Source organism: Kwoniella europaea, chromosome 1, assembly GCF_036810445.1.
Source record: "Kwoniella europaea PYCC6329 chromosome 1, complete sequence".
Taxonomy (NCBI): domain Eukaryota; kingdom Fungi; phylum Basidiomycota; class Tremellomycetes; order Tremellales; family Cryptococcaceae; genus Kwoniella; species Kwoniella europaea.
In genome coordinates, this window is record NC_089487.1 from 2,274,938 (window position 1) to 2,298,988 (window position 24,051).

The following is a 24,051-nucleotide window of genomic DNA, read 5'->3' on the forward strand; positions in this document are numbered from 1 at the left end:
CTCGATATAGGGAATGTGACCTTACAAGCATATAGCCTGCTTTTGATCAGACCTACTCGGTGTCGGTGTCAAGATGGATGGCCTTGAAGTTGATGTTGATGGTGATAACTGTTTTGAGAAAAAAAAGTCAATCTCGAAATTCAACCTACCCAGGTGGAGGGGAAACCCCCGGTAGGTGGGATGATAAGCTGTCGACGGGATGAACATTAGTCCACGTCATGCTGTATTTGTATGATTGATCGCGTCCTCCTGTTAGATGGGCCACCAGTCGCGTCTTCTCTCTCTTTCATCTCGACAATTTCTCTCCTTCCCTGTCCTATACTAAACTGTCCTTCATTCTCCAGTCAACTCCTTCATCATCAACCCACCACATCTTTCTCTGAACGACCACAACAAAAATCACAGCAAGCCTCCTATATTAGACATCCACCTGGAAGTTTGTCTTGTTCGAGAGCACGGGAGAACACACTTCAAAATGGTAAATCAGATCACCTTTCAATCGCCTTCCTCGAACAGAATCAAGCTAATAGATTGACCTCCCATCTTTCTCACATAGTCCATCGTGAGTATCTAAACTATTCTGACCTCTTGCCATGGTATACTCGAACTGATACAATGCTCCCATCCAACAGGTGAACATCCGAAATATAGAATTAGTGAATAACCCAGCGAAATTTGACGATCCATATCATTTCAGAATCAAATTCGAGGCTATCGCGCCGTTGGAGGAGGGTATGTAAATCTTCCTGCATATCTAAAGAAAGTACGAACGGTGGATATTGACACTGTCTTCCTTAAACCCTCACAGACCTCGATTGGAGATTGATTTATGTAGGATCGGCGAAATCAGAAGAATTCGATCAAGAGTTGGATAATTGTTCGGGTGAGCATACTCTTACAGGTGGCTTGATAGGCAAGTGGCGAAGATACTGATCATACGAGTGTCTTCCTTCTATCCCTCTCTCTATCAAATTTCTACCAAAAAATCCACATTCCATCCTGCAAATCATCTCTTCCTTCTCGTTTTTCCTTTTCTTTGGCAAAACAGTCGGACCTATACCAGCAGGTATAAACGCCTTTGATTTCCAAGCTCCTGCACCTCAACATCATCTACTACCATCGACCGAGACAGAAGAGATACTAGGCGTAACGGTTATAATCATAACCGCTTCGTATAAGGAGAAAGAATTTGTCAGAGTTGGCTACTATGTGAATACATATTACGAAGAGGAGGAATGGAAGGAGAACCCACCACCGACGGTACAGTGGGATAAGTTGTTTAGGAATGTGTTGATTGAGAAACCAAAAGTTACGAGGTTAGTCGATTGTCTTTCCATTAAAACGAACGATTTCAATCACATGGAATTTTCCAATACATTATTGACCATCGATCAAGGGACGAAGCTGACATGTCTATCACTTGACAACTTAGATTCCAGAACCCATGGGACACAGCCACTCAAGCATCTCCATTCGATTCACAATCATTTTCCAACGGTAATGGTACTACCGCCCAGCAACAACTCCCTCCATCAGGTGGTAACGGTAATTTCGAGACATTCTCAGCACCTTTACCTCCACCTGTTCAGAAAGCCGCAGCGGTCGGGTCTAGTAGTGGTGGGGAAGATATAGAAATGTCGTAGCAGTATATAGGTTATACCTGATGTAGAGAACAAAATCTATCAATAATCATCACAATCATGTACAAATATCATTGTCATAATCCGTTTTCAAGCGTATCTTACTTACTTGCTTGCATGATTTATATATCGCCAGATCGACGGAGAGCAAGTCTAGCATGTTGGCCATATATGGTAATGACGAGAGGAAAGGTGACACGAGGCAATATCAAGGAAGAGGGAAATGAATGTGACAAGGGCAAAGAGAAGAGCTTGGAACGGCAAGTATCCAGATAGGACTGTGCTGTTGTTTGTTTGGTTTGGTTTTCTGTTGTTTGGTTCTTCTTCGTGTGAAAGCAAGACGACAATCCTTGGTGTTCATACTAATTATCTTATGCATTTATCCATGCACCAAGTGGTGCTCTTTCAATGATCTCTTGCTCTCGTATATATATAGATGGATACTGAAATTGTGACCCATTCATCCATCGCGTGGCACAGATCCATGTCAACAAGGGGGCTCCACATCCGATCGAACGGGATGATGACAGTCCAGTCAACTCAACTCATCAACATCCACTAACATTCATCTTTATCTCATCCTTTCTCTATCTACCATCGATCACAGACATCATCATGCCACCTAGAAAATCAAGAAATCTGAGCTCATCAGGAGACGAAGTATCCGAGGTCAGTTAATTGCTTATGACATTTCAAGAGAAGGAAGCAAATAGCTGATATCGGTCCATCCCACTAGGTCAAACCGGATGTATCCTCCAAAGCATCATCATCGAAACGAGCGCAAGATCAAGATAGTGCTGAGAGTGCTGAGTTCAAAAACAAGGTCAGCTCAATCTATGTTGTCCTCCACCGTTGAGGGTCAGGATGACAGCTGATTGAGATGGGATGCAGAAATCCAAATCATCCAATTCCAAGGAAAGTTCCGGCGGTGAAGTAGAGATCGAAGAGAATGAAGATGGAGATTCGTTCTTCAAGGTGAGTCTGTATCAAGGTGATGGTATCACAATCAAGATCCAAGAAGCAAGATGTAGGCAGCGTACTGATACTTTGATACCCCCGTGATAGCTGAGCGAATACCGTCGATTGACCGTCCGAACATTCAAAGGTAAAGTTCTCATAGACATTCGAGAGACGTACAAGGATAAATCGACTGGTCAGATCAAACCTGGTGCAAAAGGTATAAGTCTCACTAAAGAACAGGTGAGTAATAAATCTTTCTCTACATGACGGTGTATGGTATAGCACGAATTAATATAGCTGATGCCCTACTTGAACATCCGAATAGTGGGACGTACTCAAATCGAATATCGATAATGTAGATGATATGATCGTCAAGGTTAATGAGAAGTGATTTTCACTCAAATTAAAGAAGCTCAAGTAAATCAAGTAAAAGAATAACGAGGTTTAACTTGGTCGATAACAAATGATACTGTATCAGTGTAATGTATAGATAGTATCTTGTCCTATGGTCACTGCTTACACAATTACAAGAACGTCAAGGAAAGAGTGGAACTGAGAATTTTCGATTCACCGTATCACTAAACACATTATGTCATTGTACTGGCATTCCGCATTCTACACCCTCACCTTTTTTCAAATCATGATCCACCAATGCCTTCAGACTACTGACTCTCATCGTTGACCTTGATTTACTGACTAATGCTGACTAATGCTGACTTATCATCTATTGTCATACGATGCATTTGATCAACAAGTATCATCAGACATAACACATCATATCACATCATAGCAGGCCGGGCTCATATCAAGGTACGGAATATCATAACTACAGTACTCGAGCTTTGGAGTGTCATCATGATCAGCGAGATCCGTCCGATCCAAATAGAGTGACAACCTACCAGGCAGCTCACTGATCATTCAAACTATTCCTCCTCCTCCTCCTTCTCCTTCGTCGAAGCTGGACCGGACTTAGAGACCTTCTCTTTGGCAACTACCACTTTCTCCCTCTTCTCCACAAGCAAATCCAACTTGATGAGTGGCGGAGGAAGAGCAAAGCTGTCATTGACATTGTCATTGTCAGTCTCGGGAGGAGGTGTGGAAGGTGGCGAGCAATAGTATGGGAAAGGTGGGGATGGTGAAGGTGAAGGATCAGGAGAAGAGTCAGGAGAAGAGTCTGGTGAGATTTTGGGATCAGTGACGTTGAGACTTGGTGAGGTCATATTGGTGATTGAAAAATTTGAATGTAAGCTTCGTGGTGATAGTTAGTTGGTGTTGTGAGATGCGACAGTATTGATAGAAAAGTAAACCTTTATATACCTATAGGTTATGTTCATCCCGTAGGACTTACACTACCGTGTTTAGAAGGCTTCCTTCGAATTCTTCATAAGATGAACTCACTTCATGTTCACGTCACCTCAACACGACTCAAAGGGATCGAAGCTTGAAGTATCAAGAAGGACAGGAAGATTACTTTTTCAATTAATGCCGATTCCTTGGATGATTCACAATCAATTGTGTCTTCCTCTTTCCTCTTTCAACATACAAAACCAAGGAAGCAAAGGACAGAATTGATTCAGTCCAACAAAGTGTCAAGGAGGAATGATCCGCAGGGGCGAGTCGATTTGCATTCCTTTGCCTCGAGGTTTACATTTACATGTCGGGTCAGTGAAAGTTTTCGGTCGGTCTTGATAGATAAAGTAAATGATGTCCGAAAACCGATGGGATGATACAACACTCGTACCGTGCCCAGACGTTTCGGTTCGGGGTGAGGGGAGAACCCACAAAAATCGATTGATGGACATTTGATGTGTGTATTTACTTCAGAAAATTGCTATTGATTGATCTCGATGGAATGGGTTTGCTTAGGATCTTTCGTAGACCGTGTAGATTAGAGGATGCTAGTGGCACAAAATGCCAAATTTAGATACAGTACATTCCATAAGCTACGATACATGATACATGATACATGATTACAATTTTCATATACAGTACATCATCAGTATACCAGCATTATACATATTCTAGCACTACGAAGACTGAAACTCTATGGTCCATGACGGTCTACATCTTACAGTAAATGGTATTACGAACAAAATCATAATCTGATCAAAAGTTTTTATCAGGTCAGGTCAGAGTGACAACCTACCATTTACGCACTCACCCACTGGCCCAGATCAAACAAGAACCGAACCACAATCATCATTTCTTACCGCCACTTTAACCTTGCTCTTGTCCTAGATTCCCACTTCGACCTTTAGACGTCTTTGGGAAAATTTGTGCACTAGGCGGAGTGGGAGTGGAGGACGGCGGTGGTGTAGGTCGAATAGCTACCAATTCACTCGGGGTGTTCATATTTGCATTGCCCCCCTTTATCGAGTACAATACGAGTGCTGTATCAGTTCGCAATCATATGCATCCTAATAATCGATCGATACATGCCCCTCACAGACATGCTGTATCTTTACCTTTAACTTCTAGTCGGTCGATATTTGGAGTTTATTGATCCTTCAAAGATACTTCGAGAAGTAGTATAATTAGATTGGACAGACAACGATCCTATATTCTGAAGTAGGGTTCTCAGGTCCTTCTCTGAAGTTTTACCCCTCTGATGTCCTTATGACATGACAGTGATTCAAATTGTATTCATGATCATAATCACGATCAATCATCGGTCGACGGTGCTGGGTCTTGAGGGTACAAGGAGAGACCAGCATCAATGTTTTCTTCGATGCACGACAGAAAAGACATTTCCTAAACTCCTATAGGCTGAATCCCTACACAACTGAATGCTAACGATCATCGACCACAACCTAGCTGGTGCTTTCTGATCGCACCGCACTTTACCAGCGTAGCAATCAACCAAATGTTACAGTGCCTTCCATATGCGACCAACGGATGATGCAAATCGATACATTCCATTCTCTCATGATATATGGGCTTTGCTATATATATATATACTTATACTTATACTTTATATACTTTTTAAACAGTGCGATGTGCGACATGATGTGATGTGAAATGGGGGAAGGGAAGAAAAGAGATTCTAAATGAGCTGAAGATGTAGAAAGAGATGGTATAAACTAAACTACGACATAGATAGGGAATCAAAATAGAAAGAAAAAAGGAATGTATTATGCTACTCGAGAAGAAAGAACTAAACGATCTTGTAGTCAGAGGGCTGATAGCACAACAAGGTGATATAGATATAACTTGTGTAAGTCATAATGGAGATGAGTTTAAGTAAAATGCAAGGATAGGTTAAGTAGACAAGAGACGTAAAAATACAATTTAACGAGTCAATCTAAAATTGCATTGGTGATCCGGCAGTTTGAGGTGATTGAGCAGGTTGGTTCAAACCCAAGGGCGACGGTGCAGTTTTCTTGCCTCTTCTACCTAACAACGTAGCATTGTTGATATCCAATTCGAATCCTGTACCACTTGGCTTACTGTTACCACCATTACCACCTCTAGCTCTATCTCTTTGTCCAGCTCTACCGTCATACAAGACAGCTTCGGCCTCTCGTCTGTTGGCTCCTCCTCGACCAGCATAATGTTGAGAGGGCTGTTCTTTGACACCGGCAGCTGCGTTGGCGGCATCCCTTCCTCGATGCTGTTGGATCTGTCTAGCGACAGCTTCACCGTGTTTACGTCTTGCTTCCTCCAACTGGACGGCTTCATCTTCGTCTTCATCTTCTTCGTTAAGCCCTTGTAAGAATCCTCGAGTACCAGCTCCACCAGGTCCGTTGTATGCTCTTCGTCGAGCGCCTTCTTCTTCCATTCGATGCACAGCATAGGTAACATCGAAGGCTTCCTTCAATGCACCGATACCGGGCGATCGACCTTCCCTATTACCAGCTCGTATAGATGCGAGAAGGGGTGAGTCGAGTGGTGCATTGTCGGCGGTGGGCGGTCGGAGACCTCCCGGAGTAGCAGCTGGTGGTTGAGCAGATGGAGCGTCTTTGATCCATGGATGGGCGAGGAACTCATCGATGGTATATCGTTGAGCGGGATCGACACATAGCAAGTGAGTGATCAGATCCTTGGCAGATGTCGAGATATCATCCCACCATGGACTTAGGAAAGTGTAGTATCCTCGGGCAACTTTTTCGGTTAGAACATTGATACTTTCGTCATAGAAGGCTGTTGAGACCGAGATTAGTTTCCAGCTTCACGTTTACCGCATGCGACATCACTTACGAGGGAAACCACACAGCAAGGTATACAGCACACATCCCAAAGCCCACATGTCAACACTCTTACTGTATCTCTCATCTTTCACAATCTCAGGTGCGGTGTAACCGACAGTACCACACGGTGTCATGGTCTGCTCGTCCCATACGATCTTCGATAAACCGAAATCGGCGATCTTCACTCGGCCGATACCACCACCTCCTATGCCAGGTCGGAATTCACCCTCATCCTCTTTCTCCTCGTCGTAAGGTCGATGTATGGGCGTGCGGGATGGTATAATCGGGATTCGGTCGAACAACAAATTTTCCGGTTTGATATCACTGAACGGAAGATCTCGTGAGCTTTTACCATTTCATCCAAGGCGAATAGGCTGACTTACCGATGCACGACACCTCGTTCCTCATGAAGATATCGAATACCTTCAGCCACCTGAAGGATGACATGTCTGGACAATGCCTCGGAGAAGTAGGTGAGTTTGACGATTTGGTGGAACAATTCACCACCTTCCATGACTGATACTCGAAGTCAGTATAAATTCGCAATGATTATCGATATGTTTTACTCACGTTCGAGTACTAGGAAATAATGCTCTTCACTTTCGAAAAAGGCCAGCAGTTTGACTATACCAGGATGGTCGATACCTCGCATGATCTGCACTTCCTTGAGGATGTTGGCTCGCTAAAAACGCAAGAAAAGTCAGCAAGGTGACCTTTTCAGGTATATGGCTTCAGAGTGGTGAATGAGATCATGCAAAGAATTTATCTAAGCTGGGTGAGAGTGAACAGGATAAAAGGTACACTGCCAGAAAGCTAGGCTAGTCGGCAACGAAAGAATATAAACAAAATACTTTCGTCGCTCGAGGGCCAGCGATCGCAAGCGTAACAAAGTGTAATGGTACGGACAGGATAGTTGGGGGAATTTGACGTTTGAGCAAGGGGAAAAAATGACAGGTGGATGAGGAACAAAAGAGAGAAAGACCAACCTCTGTGACCCTAGGCCTCTTCTTAAAATTGGCATTGAGGTGTTTATTGCCATGCTAGATTGGCGACATGGCAGAATCGCACATCATATGTCAGTTGTTGTTCTTGTTATCTCCTGACATAGCAAATCTTGAGGAATGTCGAAACAAGTGAAAGCAAACGGTGTGCGACGACCAGCATAACGTGACTGCCACACAGTTGTTTGGATGGATATGTCGCAGGAAATTGCGATGATGGTCGAATATGGACAGTGGAACTAGAGTTGAACACAAAAGAGAGATACGAAACTGAAGGCTCAAAAAGCACTCTATACCTTGATCCCAGCCTGGCCAGGGCGTGGGAGGTATGCGAGGCTAACTAAGAAGACTACATATAAAAGGCAAAGAAGAGGAGCAACCTCCTGATGGTCATTTCGCCGAGATATGGCAAATGATCGAGATAGTCGATCAATATTAGTTATAGTAGGGAAAACGATTCTCACCTGTGAATGATTTAGCTCATACTTTCTGACCACCTTAACAGCGACTTTACGTCCAGTTTTCTTCTCGACAGCTTTGTACACGTTTGAGAAAGCTCCATCACCCATTTTCTCGATCAACGTATAGGCTTCCAGACCCTTTTGAGACGGAATGACGTCAGTTCGGAGACTTTCCCAAGATCTTTACGAGAGTGCCTGCAGCAATCTCAATGGCAAGACTCACTTCGTAAACTGGCATCTTTTCACTCTGCGCCCTCTCATCAGCAACGATCCGCTCAGCTTCTTCCCGGTAGTTGGGAGACACCATTGGAGCTTTACTACCTGATTGTGACGATTGTGGTTGCGCTGATTGCGCTAAAGGAGTCAATCGAATATCAGTCATGCTTTCGTACGGACGGAAACAAGGTTGCCATTACTTACCATTGGTCGCAGTCAGTCCTTGACCTGGCATATCGTTATTGTAATATGCTTGCTGTACTTGTTGAGGCTGAGCTGTCTGCTGTTGATGCTGTGCTTTGCTTGATCGATGCCCACCAGATTGGGTTGTTCTGCTTTCCGGTTGAGTAGCGTTGGATTGGGAAGTCTGGGCGTGTTTGCCGTGTCGTAAGATCTCTATTGAATCGTTATGTTCCAGATTCCCGAAAGGCAATCCACGGTGATTCAGGATTCGAGGGATCGAAGAAGATTTTCGTTTGATTAGAGGTCGCCGATGTTGAAGATGATAAGAATTGCCATGCGGTATAGGTATAGGGATCGATGTGGTAGGTTGATGATTTTGATTTTGATTTGGATATGGATCGTTGAGTGAGAGGTAAAGTCGGAGAGGTCAGCTTCTCGCCCGAAATTGCAGGTGGTTGTGGAGGCGTTGTGAATATGGGAGAAAGAACCTTAGACGGTAAAGGCAGAAAGGAAGGAGTTGATGATGACGACGCGATGATACTTGGGGAACAGTATGGCATGACGGAGTTGTGTACAGGACAAGAATGGAAGGTGAAAAAGTGGATGGAGATAGCATAAGGGGTAGTATTATCAAGCACAAACAGAAGATGAGGGTTGTGGATGGCAATAATAGAATGAACAGAAGGAGTGAATGGTGAATGATGGATGAAAAGTAAGTATGGTTGTGTAACACGCTAATCATGTACCAGTGTTCTAACATTTGATGTTCCACCCCGACGCACAGACCCCATCCATCTCACCAATGTCGTCATACCCATCACCATCATACAACATGACTGACACACAGATAAACACACAAGTGGCAAATTCAAATTTAAGGAGAAAGAATAGTTTACTTCTGGTTTAAAAGTAGTCTCGGTCGGATGCAGATGAAAGAAATGATAGAAACAAAAGAACCAGGAGAAGAGGGAATCAAAGTGGGGGATGAGGAGCAGCAAACCAATTGGAGTATGATACAAGTACATGATCACCAAACTCACGTTTGAAACTCGATAACATTCCGTCGTCAATTAGATTAGCGTTCTCCAACTTATCAATAGCGGTATTGTAGTCTTTCTCTAATTGTTCGATCGATCTTCTTCTTGCTCCTGTTTTGCTGGCTGTCGCAGAAGTATCTGATATCGATCTTGATTGAGACTGTGACTGTGAGTTTGGGGAGGGGACAAGCGACTGAACTTGTTTATGGGTGAATTTGATATTCGGATCAGATAATGGGACAAGAACAGAAGGTGAAGGTAAATTAGAAGTTGAGGTTGATATATCTGAATTCGAATTCGACGTTGTCGTTGACGTTGTGACTAGGGTTCTATTGATAATGTTGGAAGGATTAGAGGAAGAGAGATCTTGAGGTGATTGAGTCGTCAGATTGGGCGACTGACTCGAATGGGTAACAAGAACTCGAAAAGAGTAGGTAGAGAAGTGGTTGACTAAACGACCGGGTAGTACGGTGCGATTTAACTGTATATTTGTAAGTCGTTTATTTGAAAGCGATCGTTGGGTAATGTGGTTATTGAAGATTGAGAAACGTAATGATGACGATGATGATTGCAAAAGACAGTATGAATCAGCATGTGATCGCTTCGTTTCTGCGATATATGGTATATATGTATGTTAAGGTATCCCCATACTCCAACTCGATGTATGATTTTGGATGCAAAAGATGATGAGAGATGATGATTCATTTACCGCACCACCCAATTCACCATAATAATTGACGTCACACAGAGAAACACACACACAGAAAAAAGGATACTCACCTTAGTAAGCTAAAAATCTCAACCCAGACTAAAGCTGAAATAGATAAATCCGATGTATACGTGTGTATATACACTTTCTCTTCGTACTATTGTATATCAATTAACAAGTGTTATACGTTTATACGATGTCAACGAAGGTGATGGTGATGATTGAAATGATGATGATGAGTTGAATATTGCTGAATAAGGGGATATGAAGAGAGATCCCACTAGATGAGTGTGGGTTGGATTGGGTCGGTGACGAACACGATGACGATATTAAGGGATCATCTGTTCGTGGCTGGAACTTTATGAGGTTGTTTTCCTGCGGTTCTTTATTTATGAGCCTCGCTTAACAGCTGGGGATTTACGTGACAAATACGTGGGAGGCGTTTTATCAAGGTGAAGTTGATGGTCACGGTTGAAGCGTTACTTCCACTGTACTGGTATCTATTTTGGAATAACAAGAAGAAAAGTTTATGGTTCTGGTGAGACTTTACTGCTAAATGCATGGAAGAAACAGAAGTGTAAGAGAGAAATACACGAAATACGCTTGTGAGGATCACTTATATATGTACCGTACTGTGGTTGTACCACTCATTGAGATCAGATTCCAAGGTACCCTTGTCATCATATCATGTACCGCTCCAACTCCAACACCAATGATCGAAATGATCAACAATAACTGTACTGCGAAGTGACTGCCCTCACATCCAGTATTAACTGATGATACGAGAGAGTGGAAGGGACGTATAACGTATCCATCCTCTCCTTGTCGGAAAATTCCAAGAATGATGATTGACTGACGTCATTCCTTCCTTAACTCCACCCATCATGTGTGGCACCCACCCTACTGCTGTACAATCAAAAATTAGATGCCGACATCACATCCTCAATAAATTACTCGTAGTCAGTGTTGAACTTCGCAGGGGAGCTGGAATCCTAGGCACTAGTGAAAACTGAATGCATCTTCGTGAAAAGAAAAGGTCCAAAGCTACTGTAAGTTCAGTGACAACCCCGAAAATGTGACGTCGTAGATGACGCAAAGGTCAAAAAGATGCAGTATCGTAACCAGGCCGAGGAGAACCGCTCAGCAATGAAACATGGTCGCTACACCGCTGTTGCAACCTATGGATACATACATTGTCGCTAATGATACCGTGATTAATGTCCAAAAATGCCCAAACGACCCATACGCTCATGCTGTATCTCAAGACTGAGACCATCTATCTTTACTACCTCTCTTGATACCTATCGAATCATCCCATTCGACTATACCCTTATCCTTATCTACCTTATGATCTTCATTCTCCTTATGAGCCTTCCATCGTCTCTCTTCATCATTTTCGACAAACCTTCTAGCCATCCTAGTGAAGGACGTATCTATCTGATGAATGGTCGTGGGGTCCAAAACTGATAGAAAAGGTCGAGCTTTGGATTCCCATGCGTGATAACTATGAGAGGCAGCATATGGAATCCATGTAAGCTTGCTGTCAGAACACATCATATTATACTAGAGTATCATCTGGCAGTGATTTGCAAGTATTATGACTCACGCAAGTTGACCGGACTGTTCAAAATCATATTCTATCGTCTCATACACCGCATGTATGTGATCATCCGTCCATAAAGGCCAGAAGAACGCTCGTTCAGATAGAATCGTAAGAAGGGTAGGATACATCTTGGCTAATGTCCATGGCATTTCCTAGTACCCGACATCAATATTAGCTTGGCCGAATGTTTCATAGTGAATCTTCTTCCACACTCACCACAGAATGTTCGGTCCACCTATCACCTCTAAACCATTCATAACTGCTCAACCACCTATTCAGAAACTCCGCACCCTGCCTTGCAATGATCACAGCGTTGCACAATCCTTTAGGCTGCATCTCATCATCGCCTCCTGGTCCTCTTAGGAAAGTCAATCCATGAGCTTCCATACCCAGTACTACATCGTGACGGAGAAGGTTGTATGCTGAGAAAGAACGAAGGACGAAAGTGTCGATGTCGAGGTATATCCCACCGTAATCCCGCAGACTGACGTTGGACAAACAGATTTCAATAAATGTGCTCTTGAGGAGAATTCGAAGTATCACTTCTGACGGCTGAACCAGAAGTAACATAGATATAGAGATGTGATAATATCACTCACACTTCCAACCGTATAATATCAGCTTTATGAGCGAACTAACAATCCAATCTATCAGCTTCCTACCCTCGTTGAGCCAACAGAAAAGACATGAGTGGTAGATCAAAAAAGGGTAAGATCCGCATATTCGGACATAATCAACTCACATGGGTAACTGGTCGTTTATCTTTCCCTATCCACTCAACATCCCTTGCCTTCTTCACTTTCACCATCCCCCTCCTCTCGCTCGTTATAGGATCTACATGTCCCTCATAATATTTTATTCTATCCCACCAATAACCCCTCGGTTCATGTATACAATGAAACCAAATTTCGTCCGGTTTCAAATTTACCATCGCCGAGCGTATCGCTAGATAAGCGAAATAAGGGAATTCCTCTCCCTCTTCTCCCTCAGCGAGGGGGGCTAGACCATATACGTAATGAACGAGATTCGGTATATCCTCTTGAGGTTGAGGTAACTCTCCAAGTAATGTGGAGGAAGTAGTAGGAGGAGAGGGAGGCAGGGAGGAAGGTAAGAGCGAGAATGAGTTAAGGGGTCGACGGGAGTAGATCGATAGGTATAGGGGATGATTTATACCAATCAATATGCCTAAGACCAGAATGAATAAGGATGGAAGGAAACGTGCAGCGATAAAACGATAATATGACTATTGTATATGTAAATAATCAATGATGTATCAGCGTCAAGTATTTTGAACAATGATGACCTCAGCTCATAGATGATTGCGAATCACCCTGGTACCATGTGAAGACGCTGAACTCGCCTGTGACCTCCCTTCTCTACCCGTCATAGCCATAGGTACATACTCCCTCCCACTCCCGTTTTCTCCGCCCAACCAGGAATCCCGAAAGACACTCATGGGGTATTCTAACCACCTCTGGTCTTGATCCTGATCCTTCCCTTTTCCTATCGGTATTTGGATACGGTCTAGTATATTAGGAGTGAAAGTATGTCGTAATGGTAAAGATGAGGAAGATGAACTTGGTGATAACAGTTTGATTGGATTTGTCCACTGGTCACTGATATATACTGCGGATCCAGATTGATACAGATGTCGACGTAGTCTTCTTCTTTGCGTTGTCTTGGCTTCGTTGTCAATATGATATAGATAAGATAGAGATGAGAAGAGAGTAATGTCTTGGGTGATTGCCAAGATGCCTAAATAGTTCTTGGATCGAAATGTACCCGTTACTACGATTGCGAGGCGATGCAGTCGAGTTTCCGTTGATCTGGACGACGAGCGAGGTTGATCGGCGTAGGTCGACGGGAAAAGTATCGGTACTTGAAAGAGTAGTGATCTATCTCAAGATATGCAGTTGAAAGGTAGTGGTACCCAAATCAATATCATCAATATGAGGTCAATACATCGTGTGTGAATGAATACATGCAAATCGAATGAATCGATGAGAAAATTAGTGGACAGGATCCTAGGATCTTAGGATCTTTAAGCGTAAACTTCGCGAATTCACCTGCGTAATTGGCGTTACCGTTAACGTTTAAGGTATTTCGGGTTCGGATCTGTTCCTGAAATTGATTTTGAGCTGCGGCTACCCTTGGAATCCATATAGTGAGACTGTATCCCAACATGAAAGAGCCTTGTATTTGTTAGATCGCTCTGGTTAGATGGTGTCTACGTCTACTGCATGATTCCCTCTGACTCTTGTAGCATTCCTTGAAGAGGCTAGTCGCTCGGGCTCGTATCATTATCAACAAATACGAGTAGATGATCGATGATAGGAGAAATACCTTACGCTCAGACCCAGACCTTGGATCAAACCTTCCGACGAGTTTGTATATGAATAAATTCCTCATTTCACCCACCCTCATACACACACAGACACATACACTGCACGTGTCATGAAACTCTCTGGATCTATCTCAACTCTCAATGCTCAGCGTTTTTGAGAGATGAGGGATTTTTCGACCTATGATAATACTGATTGATATGCTTGACTCGACTTGTCGTACCTGAAAATCTATCTCAATGCTTTCAAACCAGACCATCTCAACATCTCAAACGCATATCAATTCGAGAACGTTTCAGCATATACAAGAAAATGCATATGATGGTAACTCGGAAAGATATCTGTCCTCACTTGCTCTACTAATCGATATCCTCATATAGAATAAGGGACTATTTAAATTAACCGCTCATGGCATACATATGAATACGTTCAAAAAAGTAGATACTAAGTTCAACATTTCAACATATCACGATATCATACTTTCACGATGAACGCCTGGTCAGAGATCATAGCTATTTCCACAATGGTAGCTGTAAGTATATCCTATCACATGTTCTGTTCACTTTACCTCGCTCTCGATCTCGATGATTTGCTGATTTCAGCTGTGTATTGATTTAGAAAACAAACTTACAACCATCTTCTACTCCTACTCCCTCTCCGAGTCAACCTAGTTCACCTGTATCTGTATGTACCTCTGGAAAGTCAGGTATATCCAGTTGTGAGAATCCCAGGTGAATATCCGATATAATATCTCTTTTCACTCATTCAAATGATTTGATCTGGCTGATCATCTGTGTTTCGATGAAAATGATAAAAGATGCGGCTGTGAATCGGGCGGTGCGGTCTGTGGATGTAAGCCATGTAGATGTGTGAATTGATTGATTTGGCAGGAGAACGACTTCGGTGGCAAAATCTGTTCTTCAGTCAATGAGAGGAGGTAGACAAATCGTCATCGTATCATCACACTTCTACTCACATATGAAAATGTATTACTAGACACATATGTAAGTAGCATATATCAGAGCATGTGTGCAGTACCTATCTCATCTGAGTCTGACTACACTTCGCTATTGTGAACTATCAGTAATCACCCACTCATCGTTTATTACTATAAGTGGGGAACAAAAGATTCTACAGTGAAATCCTCTTCACCTACTTCGGCTTAGCGGAGAAATCGAAAGGACCTTGTGAATGCAGGACACACACTTTGACGAGACCATCAAAGGTTACCATCACCATCATCATCAATGACGACATGATCTTCTCCTTCTTCTCGGTAGTTACCTTCTTAGCCTAGGTACAAAGCATCAACACAGCTAAGTAAGGTAAGTTCTCAACGAAGCTTACTTGGCGGTGAGAAAGAGGAAAATGCGAATACTGCCGAGTTGAGTACCGTCGATCAGTCTGTTCATACTGTTAACATCGGTACCATACGATCAAGAAGAACATCGTCCATCCCCAACAGTTGAAGACCTGTGATAATGATCTTACGAGATACACCATAGAGCATAGAGCTTAGTATAAATAGCAAAGAAGAAACAAAAAGAACAAGCTCAGATGTTTTTGCCACTTACTAGTTACCCCAAGAGATAACATTCAACCTATACATATCCACTTAGAATGGTAAGCTCTTCATGTTTGTGATACAATATCCCAAGGATGTGTATCGCATTCTACTGACTGACTGCTTCCACCTACTGTAGCCATCCAAACCGAACAAACAAACGACTCCAACGACAGATACATCCGGTAACCCACCTCCTAAATACGATCAACCGAATATCACCTATCAGGGCGAACAGCCTAAACCTACTCCATGGGGACAAACGAGCGTTTACATTTCTACACCTAGACCCGGTGGTGGACAGGGAGGAGGGAGTGGGAGTGGGAGTGGGTGGGGTAAATGACTGAAATCGTACTGTACGTCATTTACATCAAAATATCTGTCGTGTCGTGTACCCACACTGAAAGACAGATTCTTCAAGGTCCTTCCGATTTCCGAATCGGCAAGAAAGAGGGTGATAGCTTGGCTTGGACTTGCTTCTTGTGTATCAATCAGAAGTTTACCATATCAAGTCGTTGTTGTACGATCATCACCTCAATGTAAAGTATGTATACATCAATTTCCATAAGACTAGTTCCAGTAGTTACCTGCTGTTACTTACTGTATGTAAAGAAAGGAATCCAATGACTTTCTACAAGTCCATCTTCCTCTTTTATTTCCTCTTTGTTTTCTTTCTTCAATAACATCCAAGCCAAACGACAACGAGGATAAACAAAACAACCAATATACTTGCACAAGTCACACTCAATACAAGCTTTTCATATACCAACAACACACATCGTGACGACATGTCTGTAAGTTTGTAATAGATATACCATCCTGTGCAGTATAGATAAGGGCAATATAATGAGTTCTCTTCGATAGGCAACCACCATCCTCGTCCCTCCCCGAAACCCGCCTGCACCAGTAATCATCCCACCCAAGCCTCAACCTAAACCTGCGCCCGGTAAACCGATCAGACTCGCTTGATTGGGCTAGTCCAACGAGGAATGCCCCAAGTGATGATGTGTCAGTGGTATCGTTAAATGAGAGGTTAGGTGATTAGTCAAGTGATCACTTGGTTGATAAGGAGTGTGAGATATGTATGATGATATGTTAGTATCGTAATAATGAGATGCAATGATGTGGCCACAAGTACATTAACATCCCATGAGAAGTTATAATTCACAATACACAGGATATTTTTACTTCTCATGTTGATTGATGCCTTGAGATGAAACAATCTACGACAAAAAATGTATTGAGGTTTGACTATGGATACATGGTTGATCAGACGGTCAATCAGTAAGAACTGAGATACAGTAGCGAAATATTCCAGACAACTCTGATCATTACCGATCGTATCTCAAGATTTCTAAGGTTATTCTCTGCACACAAGACGAAAAAAGTCCATTCTATGTCAACGTCAGGCTGTTAACTACGGTTTGTGGTCTGATCCCAGTATTCCATTTACCCCTCTCAATTTCCCATCACCCCCGAAGCCGGTCCCCCATGCCCAAACGAACTCAACATCTCCGCAAGATGTCTGGCAGGTTCTTCACCGAAAAACATATCCATATTCTCTTTCGATCCTTGCATTTCTACTCTCGCTCGGTCCATCATTTGCTTTTCAAATGTTCTTAACGCTTCATTCAGTTCCTGGGATGTGGGGGCGACCTGCCCATGCGAGGTGTTTGAGGCAGAAGTGGTGAAGAGTGGTACGAGAGTTTGACCGAGGAGTAACGCGTCTGCTAATGCTATGTGAATTTTGTGGTGTCAGCTGAAGTCGAGGATACTTGGGAAAGAGACAAGGGGTCCGAGGGTTTGTCATGGAATAGGCCGAATGGGGTGACGAGTACAAGAGGAAATTTATGATTCAAGAGAAAAGCCGGAAAAGTGTACGAGCATACGCCTAACCTTGATTGACACCCTCTCCCGCAAATGGAGACATTACATGAGCTGCATCACCTGTAAACAAAGCCAAATGACAGATATCAGCATAGCTCTTCGCATATCATTGCAGGATAAAGGAATGGAATGGAATGTCAAGGAAGTTGGCACTAACCCATTACAGTCACTCCCGTCTTATCAGTCTCCCATCTCAACTTAGGATCAAACTGATATATCTTCCTCTGCTTTATACTCCCTTCTTCAGATGCCATTATAATCTCTTTCACCTCCTCCGTCCATCCCTCAAATAGTTCACATAACCATTCTCGTTCATGAATTTCAGGCAAGGGATTCAGTCTTTGCCAATCGATGGGTACTTTCAATGCCAAATAGACTTTACATCTCCTCCCAGAATTCATTTGGGGCATGACTGCTTTCCCTTCATCTAGCATCATCAATGCACCCTTACCTATATATCCTTCCAGGTGAGATGTGAGGTTTGACGGGGGTATGTCAAGCTCGTACATTGATATACCCGAGTACTGAGGCTGGATGTCATGTAATAGTGGACGAACTAGCGAGAAAGCACCGTCGGCCCCGACAAGGTACGGGGTGGTGATCGATGGTTTGTCGACAAAGCTGAGCTGATAGGATGAGTGGGATAGGGGTAAGATTGAGTGGATCTTGTGATCCCATTTTATGGTTGAAGGGGAAAGAGAACGGATGAGTAGATTACGAAGATCGGTCCTACAAGCAAATAGAGTATTAGTATATGTAGAATGACTGGTATACAAGAGGAATCGTAGTGTCACAAAGAAAACCACTCACCTATCAATTTCCGGTCTGCCCCTAACCTCTTCGTCTTGCTCCACATCTTTGACGTTGCTTGTCGCCAGCTCCTCTTGGACATTCTCATCCAACCATATTTTCCCAGTTTTATCAACCACTTTCATAGCTTCACCTTCGGATCTCATCATCCCCCTCGCTTCTCCCAGTAGACCCGTCTCCTTCAGGGCTAGTAATCCGGTATCCTCGTGGAGATCAAGTGTACCTCCCTGAGGACGATAATCGGCATGAGGATCTGATTCGTACACTACCACTGGGACATGGTTCTGTTCGAGGTATTTGGCCAAAAGTAGACCGGAGGGACCTGCTCCTACTATTACTATGGGTTGAGTGGATGTCATCGTTCCTTGTGTTTGATCAAATTAGCAGTTGCTCGTCAGGGGAAATGGATGTTATGGATGTGGTATAGATTACGAGGAAGAAGTTTAGATGGAAGTGAATTCCGTTGTGTGACTGAAGGTTTCAATGTATATATACATGTCCTGACGAGCGCAGAGACCCATGGTCGGCCACCTCTCTCGATCTATCATTAGAGGTTGGTCTGTATGTACATATGCTGATGTTTGTGCCGAGACGAACAACACGCTAAGATGTGCAGATATCTAAGATTAAGAAGATAACGCTGATGACTCTGTCCGGCTTCAAGCTCTCAAGCTGCAACCAGTGATCTGTCTCCGTTGGAACAGGACCGACAAGATATAAAAAGCACACACGAGACGTGCCACATCTAAGTAATACCGCGGAGAAATGCCACCACCACCCAACAGTCACAGCAGGAAGCGTCCCAGTACAGACAGACAGACAGCTGAGTTGGGTGTATGTATCTAAAAGTTGAAACCAAGCTTGTAGGGACATATATCACATAGCAAAGGGAAAGATAAGATAGACCAGCAACTGATCAGATCCAGATTCTACGAGCTCGACATCATATCGATCGATCTCTCACATACATAGCCCTTTCAAGGGCATCCTACCGATAACCTAATCTACAAATACTCCCCAAAACATGTCCCATCTCCTTCCACCCAACTTATTACGTCTCTTCGCTCCTCGACCCCAACCGCCTTTCCTCAAACCGCTCACTAAGGATGAACGAGTGAGGGGACCGAACAAGCTTGCGGGTGTAGCACCGCTCTTTCATCGATTGAAAGAGGAAGCGGACGAAGAAGAAATCAGACAAGGTATGGCTGAAGCTCAAGCTGAAAAGGAAGAACAACCCGAAGCCCAGCAGGAACAGTTGAAAGGTGAAACGAGTACGAGTACGAATGGGGCGATCAAAGAGGAAGATGGAGAAGTGAAAGAAAGTAGCAGTAAGGTTAAGAAGGGGAAGAAGAAGGATTTGATAGCTGAAAAGGGTGTAATTGGACCTGAGGCTGTAAAGATGAGGAATGAAATCAGGAAGAAGAGACAGGAGGAATATAAGAAGAATGCGGAGAAGAATTGTGAGTGAGATATTCAACTTGAGTCGCACCACCGATGACATCTACTCCACAAAGTCATTTAGGGAAGGAGGAGAACCAAGATTCTATCAGACCAAATGCTAACATCGTTGTGATCGATAGATAAACCTCAAGATGATCCAAATGCTGTCGGAGATCCATATAAGACATTATTCATATCGCGACTGGTGAGTGACCCAATCTCAATCTATCAACCTCCGCAACACAATAATCAAATGTTATGGGGGTTCAAATTTCATATAGTCTTACTAATTGTATCATTTGACTTTGCAGTCCAAAAAAGCAACAGAAGTTGATCTACGACGTGAATTTGAGATGTACGGAGCCATAGAGAAGATAAGGATAATAAAAGATAGAAAAGGGAAAAGTAAAAGTTATGCTTTTATCGTTTACGAGAGGGAGAGAGATATGAAGGGTGAGTGGAAAGTTTGATCCTTCACTGGATCCATCCCTCTGCAGTCATCCATCTTTTGTGAATCTGCGTTCTATCATGATCCCTTTTGTGATATCCTGAAATAGGCATCTTATCGTTATAAATTTTCTGAACCATCATAAAGTGAAGTACCAAGCTAATATCTGATTGAATTTATAGCGGCATACAAAGATGCCGAGGGAATACCGATCCATCACAAGAAAATCCTAGTCGACGTCGAACGGGGTCGTACTGTGAAAGGATGGAAGCCCCGTCGTCTGGGTGGAGGACTGGGCGGTCGACCTAAACCCGTCGAAGTCAAGGAAGTCATACAGCCGGTAGTACCAGCTTTCGGCGGTGGCGGTGGGTTCCGGGGTGGGTTCGGTGGTGGAAGAGGAGGTGGTGGTTTCAGGGGTGGACCTCCTAGAGGTGGATTTGGCGGAGGCGGAGGGGGTGGATTCGGAGGTGGACGAGGTGGATTTGGCGGTGGGGGAGGAGGATTCCAGGGTGGTCGAGGAGGGTTCGGCGGCGGTGGTGGTCGAGGTGGATTTAGTGGTGGGGGTGGTGGTTTCAGAGGTGGTTTCCAAGGTGGTGGCGGAGGTGGGGGATTCCAAGGTGGAGGAGGGGGTGGTTATGGGTAAATATCCTTTTCATTCTTATCCCTTACACTTTCGAGATTATCAGTCAAGCTAACCTCAGTACAGTGGACCTCCTGGTGGCGGTGGTGGGTTCCAGAATGGTTATCAACAGGGACCTCCCGGCGGTGGTGGCGGAGGTGGTTTCAAGAGGGATTACGATAGTGGAGGTGGGGGTGGTGGATATGGCGGTGGGGGTGGGTATGGAGGAGGAGGAGGAGGAGGAGGGTATGATGATCGTGATCCGAAGAGGATGCGATACTAAAAAACAATGTTATCCAAAGTGTATTGTATTGCCTCTTTCCTTTTGAGTTCACAAAGCATATCTTTCGTATCATTGGGTAAGGAAGGGTAAGAGAAACGGAAGTCAAACGAACCCTTGTCGACCGCCTCATCAATCAATTTGCACCGGACAAAGATTACCAAAATGCAGCATTACAGAAAAGGAAGGTTCTAAGTATGTAATTAAGTATACAAATACCTTTTCCCCCCAGCAATCTATCTCTTCCATCTCTTCGGAAGAGATAGATTGGTTGCAATGATAACTACTTATACAGACGAACGCATCGGTATTCATGAACATTGCTTATTGCACATTTTGATGCAGTTGCATGAGGTGGGTATGGTAGGTGAATTATCATGCCCCGAGTGTCTCCCTTTTGTACCTCTCATTCACGAGTAGTTGCAGGGGGAGGTCGGGCTCCATGCTACTATTACATGCTCGATGTATCGATGTCCACGTCGATTTATCTACTTGCTCATGATACAGAGATATCTGGTATTCATTCGCTTATCCAGCTTGAAGTTTCGTACGCTATCTCGGAGTAGTGAGGTAAGAACGAGTGATTTCCCTTCGTAATGCACTGTATTGCAGGAGCACCAGATGCCATTTTTTTGTCCTTATCTCTTCCTCGACGGCGCCTCTTCCACTGATTCAGCTGAGTAATCATATCCTATCGCTCTTACAGCAAAGACCGAATGAACGACGGTGACGGTGAACGGTGATTGACTGATGATGAATCACCAGGCACGGTTATCTATGCGTTCCTCAATCACCGATCATCGTTATGACGTGCGTATGAGGTGATCACAAGACTACTGAATACTGGAACTCTTGTATGTTCACATATATAGGTATGAATATGTGTATGCGTACATCCATGAAGGCTTGTTTTTTCCTTCTTCTTTCTCATTAGTAACATATAGGTCCATTCACTTAATAAAACAAAACTGCCTCAATCACCATGTCATCCGAGAAGATCAGTGAGTCAGGGTGGTCATCTACATATTTCTACCACCACTCATTCTCTCCGCCTGAAAGCAACTTAGAGAAAGATGTACTGATCAAGCACATCTCTTTCCCACCATCTCTCTTGCACAGCCCTCTACGAATTCGTCGGATCATGCTGGGCCAACGCACCCAAGATCGCACTTTCCGAAACTGGATTCAAAAAGGATAAAGATGTTGAATGGGTATCGATCAATCTCGCTGAGGTGAGCCAGCATGACACAACATATATTCCATGAATACGCATCATGATAATTACTTGGATGCTAATATTTATATATATATATATTCTTACTTCTAGGGAAAGAACTTCGAACCTGATTATCTCAAGATCAACCTTGCTGGTACTGTACCCACTTTGATCACAGGCAAAGGGGAGAAATTCCAAGATTCCATCGTGAGTTACAGTCTTCCTCAGTTCATCGATTATCTCTTATGTCGCAAGATCATCGCCAACGCATCTTTCACCCTTATGCTTAGTCCGCTGTGAGACAAATCATCAAACTCGCTCCTCATCCACCAAAGGTCGATGCTCACACTAGTACCAGTATCATCGAGGAGGTGAGTCAGGTGTTGGTATAGCTCTATTCAGTTGATGAAACTGTCGCTCATGGAACTGTTGTTCGTCCAACAATCTTCAGATCCATGCTTCAGCACATGACCCAAATGCAACCTTGCTCTTCGCAATCAACGATGAAGATCGGAAAGAGAAATCGAACGGATTACCCAAAGGCTTCTTACAAGGTAGACAAAAAGCTTTGGACAAGTGAGTTACTTCGATACAATGCACCCATCTAGCAAATATGCCCTTTCTAGGGTGGTTTCATGACTAACATGGTATGATATGATAGACTCGCTGAGAACCCTCCGGATGAATTCAAAGATTTCTTATTGAAGAAGAAGAAAGATAATCAACAATTATTGGATTTCTACATCACTGAACCTGATGTGAGTGGATTTCCAGAACCAGACAACAACCACCATCTTTTAGAAGATCAGCAGTTAGCTGATCTGATTGATGCGACCGTGATATTTGACCTGATAGGAATCTACCAAACAAGCTCATTACTCACAAGGTCAAAACCTCTGGAAATCAGTCGGTATAGCCATCCGAGGAGTGATCACCCAAGCGTTAAAGAAGAATGACGGTCCTTTTGCAGGTGGTGAAGAACCTTCCGAAGTTGATTGTAAGTCAACGTTCATAGCATATAGTCGCTTTCTGTATCCGACATTATATAATGATATTTGTTCGTGCTTCATATTAGACCACTTGATCACTTGGTTAGCAAGGACTATCACCAATACCGGTATAGAACCTGGTTCACCAGCCAGCGTGGCCATACCTAAATTACAGGAATATACAGGCGGTCATAATATCGATCCTGTCGTAGGACAATACTGGGAGTAAGTGAATCTTAATCTCCCGAATATAGGTGGTGATGTTGATTTCGATGTGCTTTGATCTGTAGTGCTTGGCTCGCTAGAGACAGTTTCAAAGATAACAGTATCCATTAAGGGGTTCGCTCATGGTGAAGTTGAAACAAGGATGAAACAGCAAAAATAAGATGATGATGGGGGAAAGCATATCAAGTTGAACTGAAAGAAGACTCCGGTTAACAAATCAGTCATTGATCGAAT

The 24,051-nt window shown here is 43.4% G+C and overlaps 9 protein-coding genes across 9 annotated transcripts; 5 read left to right on the top strand and 4 right to left on the bottom strand.

Annotated features, from left to right (window-relative positions):
• Nucleotides 1-475: 475 nt before the first annotated feature.
• V865_000853 (histone chaperone ASF1) lies at nucleotides 476-1,643 on the top strand (the record flags this gene model as incomplete). Its single annotated transcript, XM_066224681.1, has 6 exons — nucleotides 476-478; nucleotides 557-562; nucleotides 633-732; nucleotides 809-883; nucleotides 1,049-1,316; nucleotides 1,433-1,643. 6 exons carry the CDS (start codon nucleotides 476-478, stop codon nucleotides 1,641-1,643), a joined length of 663 nt encoding a protein of 220 aa, XP_066080778.1.
• Nucleotides 1,644-2,255: 612 nt separating this feature from the next.
• Nucleotides 2,256-2,991, top strand: V865_000854 (uncharacterized protein; the record flags this gene model as incomplete). Its single annotated transcript, XM_066224682.1, has 5 exons — nucleotides 2,256-2,309; nucleotides 2,377-2,463; nucleotides 2,532-2,615; nucleotides 2,706-2,840; nucleotides 2,926-2,991. The coding sequence occupies 5 exons, from the start codon at nucleotides 2,256-2,258 to the stop codon at nucleotides 2,989-2,991; spliced, it is 426 nt and encodes a 141-aa protein (XP_066080779.1).
• A 532-nt stretch (nucleotides 2,992-3,523) lies between these two features.
• On the bottom strand, nucleotides 3,524-3,820 carry V865_000855 (uncharacterized protein; the record flags this gene model as incomplete). The annotated part of the gene is made up of 1 exon (XM_066224683.1): nucleotides 3,524-3,820. One exon carries the CDS (start codon nucleotides 3,818-3,820, stop codon nucleotides 3,524-3,526), a length of 297 nt encoding a protein of 98 aa, XP_066080780.1.
• Nucleotides 3,821-5,901: 2,081 nt separating this feature from the next.
• Nucleotides 5,902-9,707, bottom strand: V865_000856 (uncharacterized protein; the record flags this gene model as incomplete). The annotated part of the gene is made up of 9 exons (XM_066224684.1): nucleotides 5,902-6,740; nucleotides 6,798-7,111; nucleotides 7,171-7,303; nucleotides 7,358-7,469; nucleotides 7,774-7,827; nucleotides 8,253-8,387; nucleotides 8,473-8,603; nucleotides 8,670-8,861; nucleotides 9,689-9,707. 9 exons carry the CDS (start codon nucleotides 9,705-9,707, stop codon nucleotides 5,902-5,904), a joined length of 1,929 nt encoding a protein of 642 aa, XP_066080781.1.
• A 1,947-nt stretch (nucleotides 9,708-11,654) lies between these two features.
• On the bottom strand, nucleotides 11,655-13,453 carry V865_000857 (uncharacterized protein; the record flags this gene model as incomplete). The annotated part of the gene is made up of 6 exons (XM_066224685.1): nucleotides 11,655-11,898; nucleotides 12,001-12,149; nucleotides 12,214-12,481; nucleotides 12,597-12,631; nucleotides 12,740-13,240; nucleotides 13,328-13,453. The coding sequence occupies 6 exons, from the start codon at nucleotides 13,451-13,453 to the stop codon at nucleotides 11,655-11,657; spliced, it is 1,323 nt and encodes a 440-aa protein (XP_066080782.1).
• Nucleotides 13,454-15,959: 2,506 nt separating this feature from the next.
• V865_000858 (uncharacterized protein) lies at nucleotides 15,960-16,246 on the top strand (the record flags this gene model as incomplete). Its single annotated transcript, XM_066224686.1, has 2 exons — nucleotides 15,960-15,962; nucleotides 16,043-16,246. 2 exons carry the CDS (start codon nucleotides 15,960-15,962, stop codon nucleotides 16,244-16,246), a joined length of 207 nt encoding a protein of 68 aa, XP_066080783.1.
• Nucleotides 16,247-17,361: 1,115 nt separating this feature from the next.
• V865_000859 (uncharacterized protein) lies at nucleotides 17,362-18,959 on the bottom strand (the record flags this gene model as incomplete). The annotated part of the gene is made up of 4 exons (XM_066224687.1): nucleotides 17,362-17,639; nucleotides 17,800-17,850; nucleotides 17,948-18,519; nucleotides 18,601-18,959. The coding sequence occupies 4 exons, from the start codon at nucleotides 18,957-18,959 to the stop codon at nucleotides 17,362-17,364; spliced, it is 1,260 nt and encodes a 419-aa protein (XP_066080784.1).
• A 665-nt stretch (nucleotides 18,960-19,624) lies between these two features.
• Nucleotides 19,625-21,390, top strand: V865_000860 (uncharacterized protein; the record flags this gene model as incomplete). Its single annotated transcript, XM_066224688.1, has 5 exons — nucleotides 19,625-20,060; nucleotides 20,181-20,245; nucleotides 20,352-20,493; nucleotides 20,671-21,127; nucleotides 21,195-21,390. 5 exons carry the CDS (start codon nucleotides 19,625-19,627, stop codon nucleotides 21,388-21,390), a joined length of 1,296 nt encoding a protein of 431 aa, XP_066080785.1.
• A 979-nt stretch (nucleotides 21,391-22,369) lies between these two features.
• Nucleotides 22,370-23,928, top strand: V865_000861 (uncharacterized protein; the record flags this gene model as incomplete). Its single annotated transcript, XM_066224689.1, has 9 exons — nucleotides 22,370-22,388; nucleotides 22,507-22,619; nucleotides 22,715-22,810; nucleotides 22,894-22,974; nucleotides 23,055-23,179; nucleotides 23,265-23,361; nucleotides 23,459-23,600; nucleotides 23,679-23,817; nucleotides 23,883-23,928. 9 exons carry the CDS (start codon nucleotides 22,370-22,372, stop codon nucleotides 23,926-23,928), a joined length of 858 nt encoding a protein of 285 aa, XP_066080786.1.
• Between the last annotated feature and the right edge of the window lie 123 nt (nucleotides 23,929-24,051).